At 44.7% G+C, this 21007-nt stretch overlaps 1 protein-coding gene across 1 annotated transcript in view; it reads left to right on the top strand.

Moving 5' to 3' along the window:
• Positions 1–1174: 1174 nt before the first annotated feature.
• The window catches only part of gabrg3 (gamma-aminobutyric acid type A receptor subunit gamma3), a gene marked incomplete at both ends in the record, with an annotated part of 145501 nt that continues 125668 nt past the window's right edge, over positions 1175–21007 (top strand). Inside the window, 2 exons of the mRNA XM_080832482.1 lie at positions 1175–1263; positions 2137–2285. Of these exons, the coding sequence (XP_080688608.1) occupies positions 1175–1263; positions 2137–2285 (238 nt within the window). The remainder of the gene's footprint in view (positions 1264–2136; positions 2286–21007) is intronic.

Genomic DNA, 21007 nt, shown 5'->3' with positions numbered 1-21007 from the left:
GGTAGTGGCTTTGGCAGCCTGCATGGACCACACGTTTGGGTCTTGCAGAGTACACCACAGTCGAACTCTCTTGCGAGAAATGTTTTGACCAGATGAAATTCACTTCATGTCGTTAAATATCTGGGGTTGTTAAAGTAGGCCTTAAAGTAGCCCCGTTAAAGCGGATATGGTGTTGCCTACTGTGAAGAGGGGTGTCACTTTTGGAAAAGATAGTCGGGCGGCGTGGACCTCTATGATGTCATATTTTCTTTTGAAAATAACAGTTCCCAAATTAAAGTAAAGCGTTATTTCACTTCAAATTACAAAGCAAAATAATAGTCAAACCGTCAAAGTATAAATGATACAGAAGAATGACGCGCTTTACTGGTGTTCTCTTTGATCAATTGATTCCGATGAAATACGTGCGCATGCCTGTGGACGGTCTGTGTCATATTCATTACCCGACTAAATGACAAGTAGCCTAATTAGCTTACAGAGAGACATCTGGAAACAAACTCCGGCGTGTACACATCTGTTCAAAACACATTTCAACATCTTACCTATTACAATATACAAAAATCTCATGCATTGTAATGACACACAGCTTACCATTTTGTCGCCTTAAATATCGTAACTTAATACTATGTGTCTTCAAGTGTAAGGAAATTATCTGCGCCGTATTTTCCCAAGAACATGACGCTATCAACCCGCAAACTAGCACATTGCAAGTGGTGTGGACACAGCGTGAAATATATCCACAACTCCCCGAATCCTCCCAATACTGACAGGCAAAGCATCAAAACGCCTAGATGTATGGCATGTTTAATGGAATTGTATGAGAAAGCTTCTTCTAGTGCATATGACGTCATTTTAGTGAAAGGGGCTTCCAACGAACGCGTTTTGGGGTGCGAAAGGGGTGTGAATGGACTTAGTCATTATGTCTTTGGATGAACGGGTGCCATCGAAGGCATTGCAACTTCAAGGAGCAGGAGGGATTCGTCAACTATCTGAGATCATTCATTATCGACATGAGCGAATTTAGGGAAGGGATAGACTCTTTCTGCTGCGGATGCAACATTCCCTTCACAGGATTACACTACATCGGCAACTGACTTCGTAAATTGCGCATTTGTAGTTAGGGTCTTGGACGAAAGGACTAGCAGTGGACCACTTTTCAACGCTTTCCTTTTCACCAATGTCTCATCCAAGCTGGCATTCTCCTCATTTCAATATGTCTACTACATTTTTGCTCGTCTTCTCACTTCTCTCCGTGTTCCGTGCATGGTAAGTGATGTGCGGATTATTAACCTTGCCTTTGTGTTTTAGGAGGGTTATGTTCACATGACAAATAAAGATATAAACCTGTGGGATTAATGTTCATTCCACCAGCTGTGCACCTACACAGACAAACATTGAGGGTCTGTAAGTTACATGTAATTTTGTCTTCATCCCAGAAAGTTTTCTGTCGTGTCATTTAACTTTTTGTAACCATAGCAAACGTTTGAAGGGGAACATCCGACATCCCCTTAAATTGATTGTAGAATAGAAACGAAGTGACGGGCGAGGCACTACTCATTTAAACGCGCGTGCAGATAAAGTACCCTGTATTAAGCAGCTAATCTCTGCTACCTTTACTTTGACAGAGTATTTTCCCATCTTTTGTTAACAAGTAGTTTTTTTGTGTGTCGACAGTAGTCCAGTAATGGTTCTATTGTGTCCCTAGTACATGTTTATCGCAAGCCCGCTTGTTTTAAATACACTATGAACGTTGTGTTTGTAAAAATCTGCAGTAGGCTTTAAACAGACACTGATTTGTAGTGGAGAATTCTGTGTTTCTGATTCAGTGCCACATATGCTGCACCTATGTAACTGTATAGCGCACAGCATGCATAGAGCAAGGGAATGTATCCAAGTTATTCACGCTGCCATAACAGGCGTGGTATATAAAGGGAAATTAAATGTATCCTTATTATTGCATTTCGGATAGGGATGACGTTTTATCTCCAACTCTTTAAACAAGCTCTGACAGAGAACAGGCGTTTTTAAATCAAGCTGAATTACCTGTCTAAATAACGGTGACCGAAACATATGTGACTACATTCGTGCGTGAAACAACTAATTCGTTTGTTCGAATAACCCCATTATGTATTTTTCCAGTTCTCAAAGAATTGAAGCCGAGGACGAATATGATGATGATATGACAGTGAACCAAATGTTGGCCCCAAAAAGCCACCAGACAGATGCGACGGAGATATTAAACAACTTACTGAAAGAATATGATAAAAAACTTCGGCCCGACATTGGAGGTAAGTTGCATTTACCACATCAGGAAAATACGCTCCCTGTCTTGCAGATCGCATCATAGCGCTGTCCATGGTGCTGATGGAGATTCGCAGTCTATTGTCACTGTGGCCGAACGAGAGGGTACAAGGGTGATATTTAAGAACAACTGTACAAACTTCAAACCAGTTGTCGAGTCAAGTTATAACGTGCATTTAAACTTTTTTTTTTTTTTTAAGTTCCCTGAAAAAGGGCCCTTTTTAAGTCATAGAGCAAAAGGGCAGGTGCTGTCCCTGCGCTGTCCCTGAAGCAGAAGCCGGTTACCATGCATTATATATTTGCCACGCATTTTGATTCTATTCTGTGAAAGCCTTGCCCTGTCCGAATAGTTTAACGGAATCGGTGACATTTTAGACCGACTTAATTTCATAAGTTTGTGCATAATGTCTGGAGAATATGCTTTACGACTTTGTATGTGTGTAATAGTGTTAAAAGCCATGAGAAAAGATTGGAATAATAGGTAAGCTTTATGGGTATAGCTAGAGGTATGCATGTTTTAAATTGCCTCACATGACAGTTATGAAGATGAATAGCAATTTGCAATTCATTTCACTGCTCGATTATGGATGTAATTGGTTTAATGGCAGCGTGGGTTTGCTGGGCGTCTGGCGTTACTAATCTCTGTATTTAAATCCCCATGGGTGTTTCCAAACCAGATCAAATGAAAGAAACAATGGCAACATCCCCAGTAGTTGTGACTCAAAGAGTCTGAGCTGACCACATTCATATTTCATGCCTAATGCCTCTCAAGCTCCCTGATATCATTGCTCAGTGCGACATACAGCATTATAGTCTGCACATGGAATGCCTGTAAGTGCATCCACAATATACGAGGAAAGCAAAAGACCTTTAAGAACATATCTAAGGATGTGTGTGAGTAGGTCCTTGAGCTGTGTGCGAAAGAACTGAGGAAGTCCAATAAGGCAGTGTGTGGAGGGAGGGGGGGGGGGGGCTGTCTCTCTCTTCCTTGGACGGAGCTTATGGATCATCTCCGGGTGTTGTCAAGTGAAGAGCAGCACACCGTGATTAAATGAAAGGGCCCTCCAGATGGAGCCAGGCCCAGCTGAGCCCATGACCCGCTCTGCCACCATTTTGTGTCTCGGATCACCCAGCCTCAGTATGGGCCTTATTGCCCTCCTCTGAATCACCCTTCCCTCTCTCTCTCTCTCTCTCTCTCTCTTTTTTTTCTCTCTCTCTCACTCACACACACACACTCACCATCTCCCCTGGTCTTTCTCACCTTCCCCCCCTCCCTCTCTCTTCCTCTCTCTCTCTTACACACACACACATACACACACAAACACAGACACATTTACCATCCCTCCTGCTCTCTCTCTCTCTCTCTCTCTCTCTCTCTCTCTCTCTCTCTCTCTCTCTGGCTGTCATTTCTAGTGGGTGTCACAACACTCCGTACTGACAGCCACTGAGTAAGGAGGTTCCCTCTCTGGACAGGGGACAGCAATGATTGCTACCATCTGAGATTTGTTGGCCTGGAAGTTCTGACATCTTGTGTTTACAGACAGATGACTGTTTGGGTCTGTGCACATGTCATGGTGGCATGAATTTTGCAAATGATGAGTTGAGTGCTGGATGTAGACTGTGCAACTTTGAGTGGAAACCTTGATGACTTGGGGGTGTTCTGTTGGCAAAATTATTGTTTCTCGGTTCCCATACCAACCGTGTCCTGTTGTTTATAGAGTACAGGAGGATTACTGAAAATCCAATTTACTCTGCATGAACAGAATGAAGACTGGCTTTCAATACCCTAGCATAAGGCTAGCCCAAATATATAAAGTGCTTTATCAACCCTAGCATAAGGCTAGCCCAAATATATAAAGTGCTTTATCAACCCTAGCATAAGGCTAGCCCAAATATATAAAGTGCTTTATCAACCCTAGCATAAGGCTAGCCCAAATATATAAAGTGCTTTCAATACCCTAGCATAAGGTTAGCCCAAATATATAAAGTGCTTTATCAACCCTAGCATAAGGCTAGCCCAAATATATAAAGTGCTTTATCAACCCTAGCATAAGGCTAGCCCAAATATATAAAGTGCTTTATCAACCTTAGCATAAGGCTAGCCCAAATATATAAAGTGCTTTATCAACCCTAGCATAAGGCTAGCCCAAATACATAAAGTGCTTTCAATACCCTAGCATAAGGTTAGCCCAAATATATAAAGTGCTTTATCAACCCTAGCATAAGGCTAGCCCAAATATATAAAGTGCTTTATCAACCCTAGCATAAGGCTAGCCCAAATATATAAAGTGCTTTATCAACCCTAGCATAAGGCTAGCCCAAATATATAAAGTGCTTTATCAACCCTAGCATACGGCGAGCCCAAATACATGAAGTGTTTGAGGAGACAACAGCTATGGATTGCACTTGAAAAGTACAGATGTACAGATAGTTATGACATGTCCCTCTCTATTATCTATGATGCTGTGACACTGCGTTCAACAGTAACCTGTGCACTTCAACCTGAGGTCTTCATTAAGGGTAAACCGACGTAGCACCTGACTGGCATTATGAGAGAATTTATGACCCAGGGGTTTTCATTATTTTAAAGCAAATCAATGAAAACACAGTGAAAATTACAGTCCAGTTGTAGAAAAGAAAAACTACCGGCCTGTCAACTTAACTATGTCAATCTGACTCTCACAAATTTGAATCATTACAGTCAACACACTGGCCATTCCAATGTAGCTATAGAGGTAATGAATCTCTCATTATAATCCTTTACAGACCTCTAAGGAGATCATCATCATCATCATTATCATCATCATCGTCAAATAGCTCTTCTGCCAGCCTGTTCAGGGAATATACACTGCCAAGTGCACTGGAACCTAGTCGATTCTAATCAGGCAAGAATAAAGTGTACCTGTTATGGGTCCTATTTGTCGTGCTTCACAGCTTTAATGTGAAAAGCCGCATATAAATTAATTTATGTAAATGACATGAATGGGTACAAATGAGAGAGACAACAGACCCATGAGCTACAGCCCCCTTCAGAGTAGTGATTCATCGTTAGTTTTGTGATGAGCATCTACCATCTTAGTAGGATCATGAAAAAGCTTGAAAGCCTGCTTGTGGGGTGTGTAAGCGAAGTTATGCTTGTGTATATGTTGGGAGAAGAGTCTCAGTAACCCACAGCCGCAGAGGGGCGAGACTGGGCCATCCGTGTTTTCCGTTGTGGCCCAATTGTGTCAGCATCCTTCTGGACCGAGAGTGAGGGGCAGTGTGGAGGTGTAGGGCCAGGGATACTCTCCAAAGTGGGTCAGGCCTTCTGCACAGTAACTGCGTGCAGAGCAGCAACAAGACTAAGCCATTACGCAGGGAAATGGGAATCCTGCAAGCAGTGTGGGAGAGGCGGGGGGGGGGGGGGGGGAGGGGAGTTGGAGGGGGAGAAGAAGGGGGGAAGGGCTCTAACCGTGTGTGACACCAAGGAGTTACAACATTGGAGTTTAGGACGATGGCCCCTTGCTCATCACTCTGAGTTTGCCTGGGGGGCAGGGAGGAGGGGGAGGAGAGGGAGGAGAGGGGAGAGAGGGAGGAGAGGGTGGAGAGGGAGAAGAGGGTGGAGAGGGAGAAGGGGGAGGAGAGGGAGGAGAGGGAGACTCAGGCGTCAAGCCTGACAGCGGCGGCTCCGAAGATGTCAGAGCAATCCGCCGGCCCGCCATCACGGCAACCACCTCACCTCGGAGTGGGAGTGCCCTGGCAGCATGACCGCTTATTATAGACCTACAGCCTGTGTTAACCAGAAATCACTGCTCAAGCGTGAAGGTATAGAGAGGTGTGTGTGCGTGTGTGTGTACAGTATGTGCCTGAGGCAGGGAGAGGGAGGCTAGAAAGAGAATAAGTGACAGAGCTTGCCACATTGCAATTGTAGGGAGAGGCGTGTGTGTGTTGGCGTGTGTTTGTTTGGTTTGTGTGTATATTTATGTTAGTTTCTAGCAGTGTTATAGCCTGGATACCAGCCTGAACTCCGCCCACAACATTTTTGGTCTGGGAGATTCAGTCTGGAGTCGAGCTAGTTGGGAGGGATTCAAGCCCACCGAAAAGTGATCTGACCAATAAAATTGTAAGGGCGGGCTTTATACGTTGATGGACAGATATAGATAGAATAGCCTATACATCGGACAAAGATGGCGCCGTCTCGGGAGCTTAGTGGGACATATTTTATATGATTTAAGCTATCTACACGACTTTTTTTTATGTCTACATTGACTCGGTTAGTTGTGTATACGCAAAACGAGTGTTGCCAAAGATTGTAGGTCTTAACCGAAGCACTCTAGACCATTATTGATCGGTTATGCTAACGCGTAGACAAAAAAAAACATTGAAACAAATGGTAGCTTCTAGCCTTGAGTGCTAATTAAGTAACGTGAGCAGGCATATCTCAACAGATATTGACAGCGCATTCATTTTGAAAGAGGAACAGAGAAACGCGATCAAGGCATTTGTCGATTGAAACAATGTTTTTGCCGTCCTTCCTACGGGATCAGGTAAAAGTTTAATCTATCAGATGGTAATAATACTACGTTGCTCTGATTGGTTCTAGGTATCCAATTCAGCAAAGAGGAATTTTCTTTCCTGGTTCGTTGAAACACGCCCCATAATCACAGCCCAATGGTTCGGTCTCAGACTCATATTCTGACTAGAATTATGAGTATGACATCGTCAGGCTAGCAGTGTTAATCAATCTCCTCTAAATAATGTATGTGTGTTTGCATGTATGCATGTCCATATGCACATCAGTAAATGTGTGTGTGTGTGTGTGTGTGTCTGTGTGTGTGGGTGTGTGTGAGTGTGTGTGTTTGTGTGTGTGTGTGTGTGTGTGTGTGTGTGTGTGTGTGTGTGTGTGTGTGTGTGTGTGTGTGTTTCCAGTTTCAACACTTTTTTCTTCTGTGAGCACAGGTTCCTCAGCCTGCCTCTGCCCACCTACTGCTCACTGATCAGTTGTCGTTTGTGATTAAAGTCTGGAAACTCGTATTGCAAGATACACACACACATACACATACGCACACACACACACACACACACACACACACACACACACACACACACACACACACACACACACACACACACACACACACACAGGAAGCAAAAACCCGTTACTACAGTGTGAAATAACATTAAGGGTCACTGGGCCACTCTGAGTGGCCCCCAATCAGCGACCAGTCGGGGTGGCTAAGTCTGATAACGTTGAAGTGAAGCATTTGTTTGAAATGTAGTGACAACATTGACCACAGCACTAGAGCTAGACGAAACGACAGAAACAGTTATGGTGCCACTAGCAAACATATAAGAATTGAAGCTGGAGCAAGTTGAAAGTATAAATGTATTCATCAAGGACATTATGTGTTCACCACCAACAGGGTTTAGGAAAAGGCTAGTATATCAGCTTGCACTCCGAGGAGCATAGGAGGAAGTATCCCTCAGAGGTCAAGACCAAATGGTTTAAGGGTGGTCCAGTAGTGTCAACAAGAGCCTGAAGTCTACACCCATTGGGATGCATTGACTGGAAACAATTACCCAATGGAGCGTGGCCAGACCCTGTCTCTTCACAAGTGGCCAGACCCTACCTTTTCACAAAGTCAGTTTGGTGTCGGGTATACCAGGCTACAGGTTCACTGCTATCACACACACACACACACACACACACACACACACACACACACACACACACACACACACACACACAAACACACACACACACACACACACACAAATACACACACACACACACACACACACACACACACACACACACACACACACATACACACACACACACACACACACACACACACACACACACACACACACGCACACACACACATATACAGGCACACACAGACATGCACACACACAGACCAGGCAGACACACACACACACCCCCCCCACACACACACATACACACAGACACACAACCACCTACCTCTCTCTTCCACTCTCTCCCTCTTTTTTCCCTCCCGCCGATGCCTGTCGATGTCATTGTATCACCAATAAGGCAAAGCTGCACACACACACTACTGCAGTGCTTGTTCAGTCAGAGGGGCACTGATGTTCTCTCCGTCCCTGTGCTCTGCTTCCCCACATCTGGGCTCAAGTTTTGGCAGAGCCATGCTATATTGATGCAGGGCTCAGGGGGACTGGCTCTTCCTCACGATTATCACTATTCACGCTGGATGGGCCACAGAGCTCCTATGGAGTTTGGATCTCTCATTCCAGGTGCCCTCCCTCCATACTGGTGCATGTTTATTTAATGAGGGATGCTGCATTAAAGCATAGATCTGTCTTTGCCTCTGTTTCACTCTCGCTCTTTAACTCTCTCTCTCTCTTACTCACTGTCTGTGCACTGTCTGTGCTATCTCTGTCTTTCTCCGTCACACGCACCCTCTCTTTTTCTCTTCGCTCTCATCCCCCTCTCTCTCTCTCTCGCTTTCTCTTTGTGAATGCACAGTTGCACTGTAAAATATATACCGACATGCTTTAAACAATGCTTCATGGCTACAGAGTGACAACAGTTCTGTGCAAAAATTGACAAAATGGCTCTTTCACAGAGAAGCTAATTGTATATTACCAGTGCTGTTCTCAGGCACAAGAGAGCAAATAAGTATGAAATTGATAATTAGCAGAGATTGATGGTAAGGCTACAGCTTAGTGTTGGCAGAGGAAAACATCAGTTTACCTAGGAGAGATGGTTCTTCAATTTAATTCCTTTTTTTCATATCTAATTATTTTCTATTTTACCTCCCATTTGAGTGAAATTACGTAAGTGTTGTTGTGAAATTATGTGCCTCTCCGATAGGCTTAATTGGACTATTTATATCAAAATAGTGCTTAGCAACATGATTTAGATTGTATAGTTGATTTTACTTAGAAAAATGTATAAATAAAGCAACATTTAGGTGGAAAAGCTATTCTCATTCACACAATACGTTTCTCCGATGTACACAATAGCTCCTTGTTATTGATCTTAAAACATTTGACAAATCTTAACACAAAGGAACAAAAATTTGACAGTAAGAATTGCAAATAGGTATAGGCTTTGGGTTTAGGGCTTTATGTTAGGACAGCAGGTGTCAGGGCATCCACAGCACACACACACACACACACACACACACACACACACACACACACACACACACACACACACACACACACACACATATATAGACACAAACACAAACATACACACATACACACCACACACACACACACAGACACCACACACAGAGACACCACACACACACACACACACACACACACACACACACACACACACACACACACACACACACACACACACACACACACACATATATAGACACACACATAGACACACACCACCACACACACACAGACACACACAGACACACACAGACGCACACACACACACACACACACACAAACACACACACACACACACACACACACACACACATATATAGACACACACATAGACACACACCACCACACACACACAGACACACACAGACACACACAGACGCACACACACACACACACACACACACACACACACACACAGACACACACGACACACACACACACAGACACGCACACACACATACACACACACACATACACTACACATTCACACACATACAGAGACACATAAACACACACACACACACACACACACACACACACACACCTGTGGGTTTGAGGTTCTCTCTGCGTCTGTATGGTTCTCTCTGCTTCGGTGTGTATGTGTGTGTGAGTGTGTGTGTGTGTTTGTGTGTGTGTGTCTATGTGTGTGTCTATATATGTGTGTGTGTGTGTGTGTGTCAGGGTGTATGTGTGTGTGTATGTGAGTGTGGGTGTGTGTTGGGGAGCCCTGAGGGTCCTGATGTGCTGGAACCAATGGCCCACAGAGTTGAGATGCCAACTCCCTAAAGGCATTGTGGGTAAAAGAGAGCTGTACCACAGGGACTGATGGGTCATTGATGGGGAAAGGGCTGGGGGAAATATGGTGGTGTTGTATTCTGCCCGGTGATACATTTCTTCTTAATGTCGAACTGTTATGGGTCTCCTCTGGCTCTCCTCTGAATAAGCACCTGATTCTGCATCTATAAGGTGGTTAGTATTCCCCCGCCCACATCCCTTGGGAAATTGCCGTATGTAAGCGGCCAAGCAGTTGGCCGACGCCAAATATAAATCGATATTAAATACATGCTCCCTGTCAGTGTGAAGCCAAGCCCTGTCGGAGCGATATGACTTATTAGTGAGCTTCTCTTCCCAGGATTTTTAATCTCTCAGCGTTGAGGTGACAAAGTAACGCCGTTAATTTCACTCGGAGCGCCGAGGAAATATACGTAGGCCTGGGGCCAGGGGCTTTGTTTTTCCAGCCCCATCACTGTCAGGGAATGTCAGGCAGATTGACTGGGGTGTGATTCCCAGATGCTTCGTCCAGTGCATCACCACCTCGTCCGTCACATGAGCAGGGACAGCGTTACAGAGTGGCCAGACCGGCGGTCATCTCTTAAAGGAGTCCGGGCACAGAAACAGAGAGAGGGATAGAGTGATATAGAGACGTGGGGCCCTATCTTGCCGATCAGAAACGCAAGTAGGACGGAGCCAAACGCAAGTAGCTGTGTGGGCGGCTCTATGGCGCAGTTGCTATTTTAACGGCGGAAAAAACACACTTGCGTCCAGCGCAAGTGTCAAAAGGGTTGGTCCAAAGGAGGTTACTCAGCCATAGGTGTGGTTTGGGCGTAATATGCAACAAACCAATCAGAGCGTCATCTCACATTCCCTTTAAGAGCGAGGAGCGCATATTGCAAAGCGGCTTGTTATCGTAATTGCGGAAATACCGGGAGGAAGACCGTGAGGCCACCAGAACGTGTGTTACCAGAAACAATCACGGCAATATTTTCCCATGCTTGTTTGGATAAATGGTTCTACTTTTAATTTCTCGTTTGTATTTTTTCAGTTACTAGCATTCGTTTTTCGGTGGCAACATATTTGAAATAAAAGTCACAAAAACATACTTTCCGATGTTTTGGGTTCACCCTCACTGAATCACTAGGTTATGTATGCATGGTAATAATATTGCACCCATCGGCACATGCAGTTCAACCTCACGTCTTCTAAAGTCCTCTAATCTATCCTCATTTATGTCATTGACACATCCATGATTCATGGCAATGTTGTGTAAAACACTGGGGGGGCACGTATGTGAATATGGGTGCAGTCTGGGAACGCCAGGGAACCCATTATTCTGTACCCGATTCAGCACCGTCGCACCACTCGCTTGATCGGAAAGGAAAGCAGTTCGCCTAAACAAACGCAGGGAAAAATACTATACTACGATTTCATTGTTTGTGAAAGAGATGGAAGAGAAGAACACAAGTGGTTACAGTCTTTAGAACTGTTCTGAAGAGTACAAACAACCGATGTTTTTCTTCCAAAAACCTCGGATAATAGCGAACGCAAAAGAACACCTTTTTGTCCTGTGGAAATATATAGCCTACCCCAGCCATGACTACAAAATGAATTAACCTAATTTTCCTTTGAGCAAGTTGAATGTATTTGACACGGCGTTTCACAAGACTAAATATCGAGGGGGTGCATCTGCCGCGTAGGGTGCTGAATCGGGTACAACACTGCCATTACAATTAACCTGAATCATTTGGGTCAATGTGTACGCTAGATGTATGCCTATTTTTTAAATATCTTGGATATGGATATCACAATGATTTCCTCATGTGGTAAATACTTTATTTTCCTTGTAATTATATATGGCTTGCCAAAAAATTGGTGTAAATCTCTCGTGAAGACGACAGAAGTAAAGTGTAGCCTATAGGTCCTATACTGTGCGGGCAAGCACATGCGCCCTTAAAATAACGTTCTGAACACGCGTTACAGACTTTAGACATTGCGCCTCTGACATTAGACCAGCTTTTTTGTGGTCAATTGCGCACGGCGCACAGCGTTGAATTGAAACTGCAAAATACCACTTGCGCCAGAGAAACGCCTTCTCTGTTCCGCCCCCGCCCATGTCGACGCAAGTTCATTTCGAAGCGCGCCTCTGGAGGGAAAATCGCGCTGTGCGCCGGGTGCAAAATAGGAATGATACATGCGTCGGTGACAATGTCAATTGCGCTGGGTGCAAGATAGGGCCCAGGGAGTGATAGAGAGGGACAAGAGTAGGAGTGAAGAGTGAGAGGTTAAGTGAGAACGAGAGAGGTAGAGAGGAGGAGTGAAAAAAATTACAGCAATCAACTGAGAAAGAGAAGGGGAGAAGACAGTGTGAGAATGGGAGAGAGAAAGTGAGAGTATGTGTGTGTGTGTGTGTGTGTGTGTGTGTGGGCATTTGTGAGAGAGATTGAGACAGAGGGAGAGAGAGAGAGAGAAAGAGAGAGAGGGAGAGAGAGAGGCTGAGAGACAGAGGGGGAGAGAGAGAGAGGGAGAGAGGGAGACTGAGAGAGAAAGAGAGAGAGGGAGAGAGAGACAGAGAGAGACATAGAGAGACAGACCTCCACTGGCCCCATCAGTGCTGTTTATCATGAGTCTGCCACCCTCAATAACAGCTCGTATACATCTCAGCGGGGAACATCGATATGAGCCAACTCGATTATGATGTAAACGTCTCCTCCGACAGGTCGTTACCTCGCGACAGATCGGTGGCAGCTCCCTCCCCCGGGGGCAGTTTACAAATCCCCACCACCTTCCCCCAGGGGCCCCCCATCCAGCGCCCGCTCCTTACCCCCCCTCCAGTGCCCGCTCTCAGCGCCCGCCCTAGCCTTGGGTGGGGAAGGGGGCCGAGCACATCAAATGAGCTTGTCATGATTAAGATCTGTGGCTCCAACCCTCCACCTCATCTCATTCCCTCCCCCCCCCCAAACACACACACACACAAAAACACACACACACACACACACACACACACACACACACACACAAACACACACACACACACACACACAAACACACACACACACACAGACACACACACACACACACACACACACACACACACACACACCACGCCACCCTTGCCGACACCCATCATTCTCTCTCTCACAGAGGAGAGGGTGGACAGATGGTGGGCCTTATGTTGTCGGCAGAGACTATTCATTTAAGGCTCGTGCTCCTGCTTTGCGTTCTGTCTGTATGCCACCTCCTCACCCCCACCCCCCACCCCCCGCTCGTCGTTGTCCTCCTCCTCCTCCTCCTCCTCCTCTTCTACTTCGGAGTCATCAAGCTCTCCATGCACTGAGCCCAACCAATCCTGTCAAAAAGCAGTTTGTGTTGTCATATCATCTGATGAAAGCGCCGTGATGCAATTCAAATGATCTGTGATCTGTGAAAAGCTGCAAGTGGCACGAGCATCACAGATGAACCCAGGGGGGCTTTGGTTCTGCTATGGAAAGGGGCGGGTAAGGGGGTGGGGATAAGGGGTATGTTGACACATCTGAGATGCAGCTCTATGTGGAGACATGAGTGCGGTAACAAGACAGATCTGTGACATTCGCTGGTCACATCACCGAGCTATTGGTATTGGTACTCGTACTGTAGTGACTCTTCCTGTGTGTCTGTTCTTGTACCGCTTTCAATATCTGCATTATTGGAAGTGAGTAACCATGAATAAATCACTAGCAGATGAATGGAACATTCATAATTCTAATGCATTTTGTATGAGACATATGTACAGCTGGTTAAGAATTAGATATACACTGAAGGATCAAAACGAGAGAAGCATGTACTCTGCATGAGGAGATATTTGACCTGACGGAATATGCCATCTATGTTCGATTATGTATAGAAAGCCCATTATTCATAAGCACTTCTACTTGGAACAGATGCATTGGCTGGAGGGGGGAGAGATGCCATATCAGATCTCGCTCGGTCTCTGCCACCGAAAGTGCTGTCAGACACTGGTGAGAGCTTAGCAGCAGAACCAATGGCGCAGCGATTCAATACAAAGCCCCTTTTGTCGATTAGAAACTTTTTGCAAAAAATAAACACTGCATGGCGATAATTGAATTCTAAGGTTGGTTTAAAGGAAACGATTGTTTTCTTTCAGGAGACATTCTCTGGCGTCAGAATGAATAAAGACATTTCCCTCATTTGGGAAATTTGTGTCGTTGCTGTTGTTGTTGTTCAGTGCCGTAGCCTCTAGTTTGAGGTAAATGTGCTTTGTTTTCATTTGTGTGCTTGCGGTGACATTGCCTTAGTTCAATTTGTTTGTTTGTGATAATATACAAGGACAAACTGTGAAAGCCTTGGAGAAATCTCAGTTCCGGCCTATTGTTGAGTGTTCATACACCTAGGATAACTTCTTTAAAAAAGGTTTTTCACTGTTAGCCAGAAAAGTGTTGCAGTTTAGCACTGTTAGCCGGTAAAGAAGCTACTCTAAAGGAGTGGGAAAGTTGGAAATAGTGAGGTTAGATGCTAAATAGTGAAAATAACACTATGGCTGATGACTAATGTTGTCAGTTCTATGTCTTGTAGTAAATACTGTTAGAGTGCACATGTAAAAGATACCACAGTAAGGTTTGTATTACACTTAATAGTTACACTTAGTCAAGTTTTAGAAGGCAAACAAAACATTGAAATCTTGTCCCAAAGCACATTAGACTCCACAGCCCACAGTAAGTGTGATGGGAAGAAACATTGTTACGGCTGTGAAAAAAGATCTAAATAATTCAGTAAGAAATTAAAAGAGTTGAAGCAGTTGAGATGTTAGGAGGTGCACATGGGCTCTTTGCCTCTGGGACAGACCCTCAGGCTCTTCCTCATCCTCTTCCTCTTCCTTACGACGCACTTGAGAGGCTAAATGGGCAGGTGCAGGGACGCAGTCTGGAGAGCATGGAGAGCACTTCCTAATGAAAGCCTAATCGCCGAGAGTGCAAATCTTCAAAGGACTGTAATTAACATGCAGTGCCACCAACACTGCACTCCCCACCCCTCACACACACACACACACACACACACACACACACACACACACACACACACACACACACACACACACACACACACACACACACACACACACACACACACACACACACACACACACACAACACATACACACACACACACACACACACACACACACACAAACACACACACACACACACACACACACACTGACTTCACCTCCCCAATATACCTCCAGTGTATCTCTCTCCTACCAAGAACTTTATCTGCTAGCCTCAGTAAAGATATTAAACATGCATGGCTATTTAATTCTGGGCCATCACCGAAACTTCACTCTGCAAAGTATCTGCTTGTGATCGGGTTTATCCACAAGAAAACTCATTTAAGCTTCACAGCGTGTACCTGGTTAAAGTTTAATCTGCAGCATGGCAGTAATGTGATAAAGTCCGGAGAGGCATACCCCAACCAGCAGCTGACTGCGGAGATCTGGCCCAGATCTGGCCCTGAGTTGGCAGCTATCTGAGTTTGAGGCTCTAAGGCAAAGCTGAAGCAGTCTGTCCCCGGTGTTTCCTCAATAATTAAAAGATGTCTGCCCCCTATATCTTTATAAAGGGGGCTACATCCGATGACTATACCACATCGAGTCACTCGGCGTGGACTCATATCCTCCTCTGATGGGTTGCAAATCACCCCAGCAGCAGCAGCAGCAGCAGGAACAGTGGTGGTGGTGGCAGCGGCAGCATCAGAGGCTACTGACGAAAGCAGCGTGGCCAGGCCCCGGCAGAGAATCTATTAAAGTGTAATCTGTGAGCGGAGATGGAAAAAGGGCTGCCCGTGTCTTTCGTTAAACCCCGCTAAGTGCAGCTTTGATAAGGACGAGCAGATGAGGAGAGTGTCTGGCCAGGCATCAGAGACCCCTTCAATACATCCACCCCACCCCACCACCACCCCCCATCCCCCGCTGCCCCCACCTCGGTTCCTCTCAGCTCCTCCCTGAGCTGTCTGCCTGACTGCCTGCCTGCTTGGCTGCTTTACCTGAGTTACAGCACCATCATTACTCTCTACCAAACTTAGACACGGCTCCTTAATAGACCTCTTCATCATCGACCTCACAAGGCCCTCAGATGGTGTCGTAAACCACAAGAGGCCAGACTGCTGCTTGAGGAGCTGCACAAGGGTGTAGAAGCTGCCTCTGTTATTTAAACTGAGGAAAGTAATGACAGGCATCTCGCGTCCTTCATGCTTGTTCATACGTTTGGTAATAAGAATGCAAAATTAGCTTTGTTGTGAGTTTAACTCTCAACCATTCTACCAGCAAATAACAAATTTGATATTTACAACAGACACTACATCATGCAAATGTTTTGTTCTTCCATAACGGCAGACTGTTTTAAAACAGATGTGGACTTTGTCTGGCCTGAATCCGACAGATGTGGACTTTGTCTGGCCTGAATCCGACAGATTTGGACTTGGTCTGGTCTGGATCCGAGAGATGTGGACTTTTACTGGCCTGAATCCCACAGATGTGGACTTGGTCTGGTCTGAATCCCACAGATGTGGACCTGGTCTGGTCTGAAACCGATAGAGTTAGAGTCTTTTAAGCTCTTCCTAGGGAGTTTGATGACCCTGCAAGCAGTGACACAGTTTCTACTTGTTTCTTCTGCTTTTCATTTCAGTTTTTTTACCCCCAAAAAAATTGCTTTATCATTAGCATCATTGATTAGAATTTGTCTGGGTTTAATGTATCTTCACAAGTTAGAGTTTGTTTAGTTTGATGGCTGAGCTGATGAGATTTATCTTCATTGTCTGCAGTCTCATCTCAGCTGATTAAACACACACTTTAAAGATAAACTTGAAAGTTTTTGGACTCATTTTAGATTCAGTGTCTTTGTTACAATAGAATTGAGTAATTACATTGAACACAAATATAAACAAATGGGTTTGGATATATTTCATGAACTGAGATATAAGATTCTGTGAAAAAAAAAAAAGTATTTTGCTCAAATTCATATCTGTATCCACAGCCATGTGGAATCTATAGAATATAATTTCAGTATAATAGATTACATAATGTGTTAAAGTACACATTAGTGCATGTTACTAAGTTAACCCTAAATGAAATCCTAACCCCATTTGAAAGGATTTGCAAAGAAAGGATGTGCAGTTTACTAATGGGGACGGGGTCTAAATGCAGAACTCACTTTTTGTCCAGCCTCTACAACCTGTTGCTCCCCTCCCATGCCAAAACAGTACATGCTTTTGAGTTCATCTATCAGAGCTATTTTCGAATGGCTCCCTATGTTTATTCTCTCATCACCACATCAATTGAACGTGTAAGAAGCACTTTTCTTCTCACTGTACCAGTGTAATGCCCATCCTAGCAGATCGCCCGCTTCTCACTGACGCAAAGTGCCTTGGCACACGACACCGGCCGTCTGCAGGAGACGCTGCCCCCGACTTAATTGGCTGAGACGCAGGGCCTCTAAAGACCAGTAATGCACAATGATGGGTTGCACTTTGCCATGCGAGCATGAGAATGGCTTATTACAGAGGCGACCGCGGCGGTGTGTCAGAGCACAGGCCTAACAGATTTTAAAGAGCGGTCTTTAGGCAGCGGCGGAACCTGAGCATGAAATCCCGCCCATGAATTGTTCATGGCGAGCCGTGCGGTGATGCGCGAGCGTCACCGGAGCGAGGCCCTCAGGCTGGGGACCCACCAGGAATACAGATGACTGAGCGCCAGCTCCTGGAGGCCCTAGATAGGCAGCCACCGGAGAAGGAGGATGAGGAGAGGAGAGGAGAGGATAGGAGAGGAGGAGGAGGAGGAGGAGGAGGAGAGGAGCTCACAGGCCAGCTCTGTTCCCTTACTCATATTTCCTCTCTTCTATTCCTTTCCTTGTCTGCCCTGTTGTTTCTTCTTTTCTTCCTTTCATTTCTCTTCACTTCAACTCTCTGAATTCTCCTCTTTTGTTCTCTTTCATTCCCTCTTTTCTCCGGTCTCTTCAACTTTCTTTTCTCCTCTCCTCCCTCCTCTCTTCTCTCCTATCCTATCTTCCCTTCACTTCTTTTCTCTTCTAGCTTGTCTTCTTTACCTCTTCTCCTCTATCCTGTCTTCCCTTGTCATCCTTCCCCTCTCCTCTCTTCCATTCTCCTGTCCCTGTGTCCTGTCTTCTCCTCTCTGTGATGAATGTGTCTCTGTCAGACATGAGAGGTGTTTGACCGCCCCCCAACCCCGCTGGCCAGCCAGCCAGCCCTGAGCAGCTGTCAGGGGAGCAGGCAGCCTAGATTATCAAATGGGATTAACAATATGGGAAAAATGGCATTACATTGGATCAATCTCTCTGTTTGACCACAGGAAGAACAGTGCTCCTGTAAAGGAAAAAGCTGATGTGTGTCAATAAACTAATCAATCAATCAATCTCTCTCACTGGCTCTCTGAAGTGTGAAAATGGTGAAAGAAGGCTGCAGAGGTGTTATGGCACCTCCGCTTGAACCCAGGGGGGAAATACATTTCGATCAGGTTGTAGGGGAAGAAAGATGTACCCCTCCAGATGATACAGTGCTCTTTTCTCAGTAGGCCTGCTTTCAGATATTCTGTGTGACAATATACTTTACTACATCTTTCCTTCATGATCTGTTCACCCAAAAAGTTCCTAGTCATCCTGATCACAGTACAGACCCATGTTAGATCTCTTTTCTTTTCTCTGCAGCTCAGAATGAGTTGAAATGCTGAGTGTGTCCTTTTTTTCACAGCATTGTTCTTAATGATGGCAGCCAGTTCCTTCTGGTCACTGACATTTTGCTGAATAACTCAAGCCTCCTTTTACGAGTATCTGCTGCAATGAGGTTGTGTAGATAGTGTCATCGGGTGAACTATTGCTTCACATCTTGAGTATATGACATCTGGAAAGTATTCTGTCTGAAGTTTGTAAGAATTGCGACATATAACGATTTAGCCACATGCCGTATAGATATAGCAACATTATCATCATGATTCTCATTTCTATATCCCCCCTATCATTTATCTATTTTTTTACAAGTATCCGGTATATGCAAGAGAACAATTGTTTCTGGATGATCATAGGAACTCAATTTGATATTTAATAATGTATGTATTTGTATGTTTTACCTGCAGACACTTTTAGAGAAACAAAGAGACACAAACCTAAACACGAAGCTTAAAGAAACGCAATGGTAGTTTAAATACATATTTGCCACCCACTTGAGTTTGCAAAAAGCTCACTGTAGTTGATGAAAGGTGTCCTTCAGCCATATAGCCACATTCCCTTAACCATAAAAATCGATTGTCTTTTGACGATCTTGTTCAGCTTCTCTGTTTTGCACAGATCAGGCAACTGACAGGATGACACACATCAGTTCTCTATTCAATACATTTTGTTTTACCTTGTATCCATAACGATAGTCAGTACGCCATCCTGTTTTTACCTTGTATCCATAACGATAGTCAGTATGCCATTTTGTTTTACCTTGTATCCATAACGATAGTCAGTACGCCATTCTGTTTTTACCTTGTATCCATAACGATAGTCAGTACGCCATTCTGTTTTTACCATGTATCCATAACGATAATCAGTATGCCATTCTGTTTTACCATGTATCCATAACGATAGTCAGTATTCCATTCTGTTTTACCATGCATCCTTAACGATAGTCAGTAAGCCATTTTGTTTTACCACGTATCCATAACAGTAGTCATTATGTCCTTGTCTTGTGTGCTCTTAGTGCACTGGTAGAATGGCATGAGAGGCTAGAATAAATGCATAAACAAACCCTGAAAAAGATTACTGTTTATTGCTTTTAACCATTTATGACCGTGATTATGACTATTATTTACATGTGTGCCAAGCAAAATAAGAGTATGATTGAGAGGAAAAGCCAAACAGTGCTGTCCAGTGAGTTTGAACTATTTCCCTTAAAAAAAAAAAAATGTCCATGAGTAGGTAATGTTTAGAATCTCCTCATCAGCCAGCCAGCTGATGCATTGCCAGAGGTGTTTTGTTAACATATCCGTAGCGGAAACAAGCCCATTCCATCATTTCAGATCAGTCTCTGACATTTCTACATTATGGATGTGCACTGCTGAGACACAGATGCACTGAAAAGATACATCATACCGAGTCCCAGTGTGACAAGACCCAGGGGTGAAGCAGCGAGCCTCCCCAAGGGGCACCCATGGAGCTGAGGAAACAGGCAGGGTTGGTTGGCCTTGAGGGACCCGGCCAAAATCCGAGGATGGTGAGAGAGCAAGTGTAGAGTGGAGTGTGACTTCTATGGTAGCAAACACCTTCTTCAGCCCGGCCAGGGTCGAGGTCCGAGTCAGGGTCCATCGACTGCACACCTGAGCAAAGGGGTTCTCTACAGGGAGAGCGGTTAGGTTCTAATGACAGACCTAACATCAGACACAGGCCAGAAGTCCATGCCGCAGTGCCCCATGCTGTTTCTCCACATAAGACTGCTCTTTCCTAACCAGTCTTATCTCTCTTTAGTAATAATCAGTCTTGTTGCAGTTCAGTACAATTCTCTCTCAATGTAAGAACAGTGTATCACAGTTATTAGTAGTATGTAACAGCTATTTGATACTCAGTGCTTACATTAACTTGGACATATCTCATTATAAAACAATAATATGTTGTTACTCTTCTGAACAGTGTTATTATGCTATACTTACTGGTATACTTGCCCTGTAACAAGAGCTGTGCGATATAAAGTGGGGCTGAAGTTCCTACTTTTTGAAGATGCCAAATTCTAA

Source organism: Sprattus sprattus (genome assembly GCF_963457725.1).
Source record: "Sprattus sprattus genome assembly, chromosome: 2".
Classification (NCBI taxonomy): domain Eukaryota; kingdom Metazoa; phylum Chordata; class Actinopteri; order Clupeiformes; family Clupeidae; genus Sprattus; species Sprattus sprattus.
Note: the sequence above shows the minus strand (reverse complement) of the source record. Positions and strands in the feature narration are given on the sequence as shown.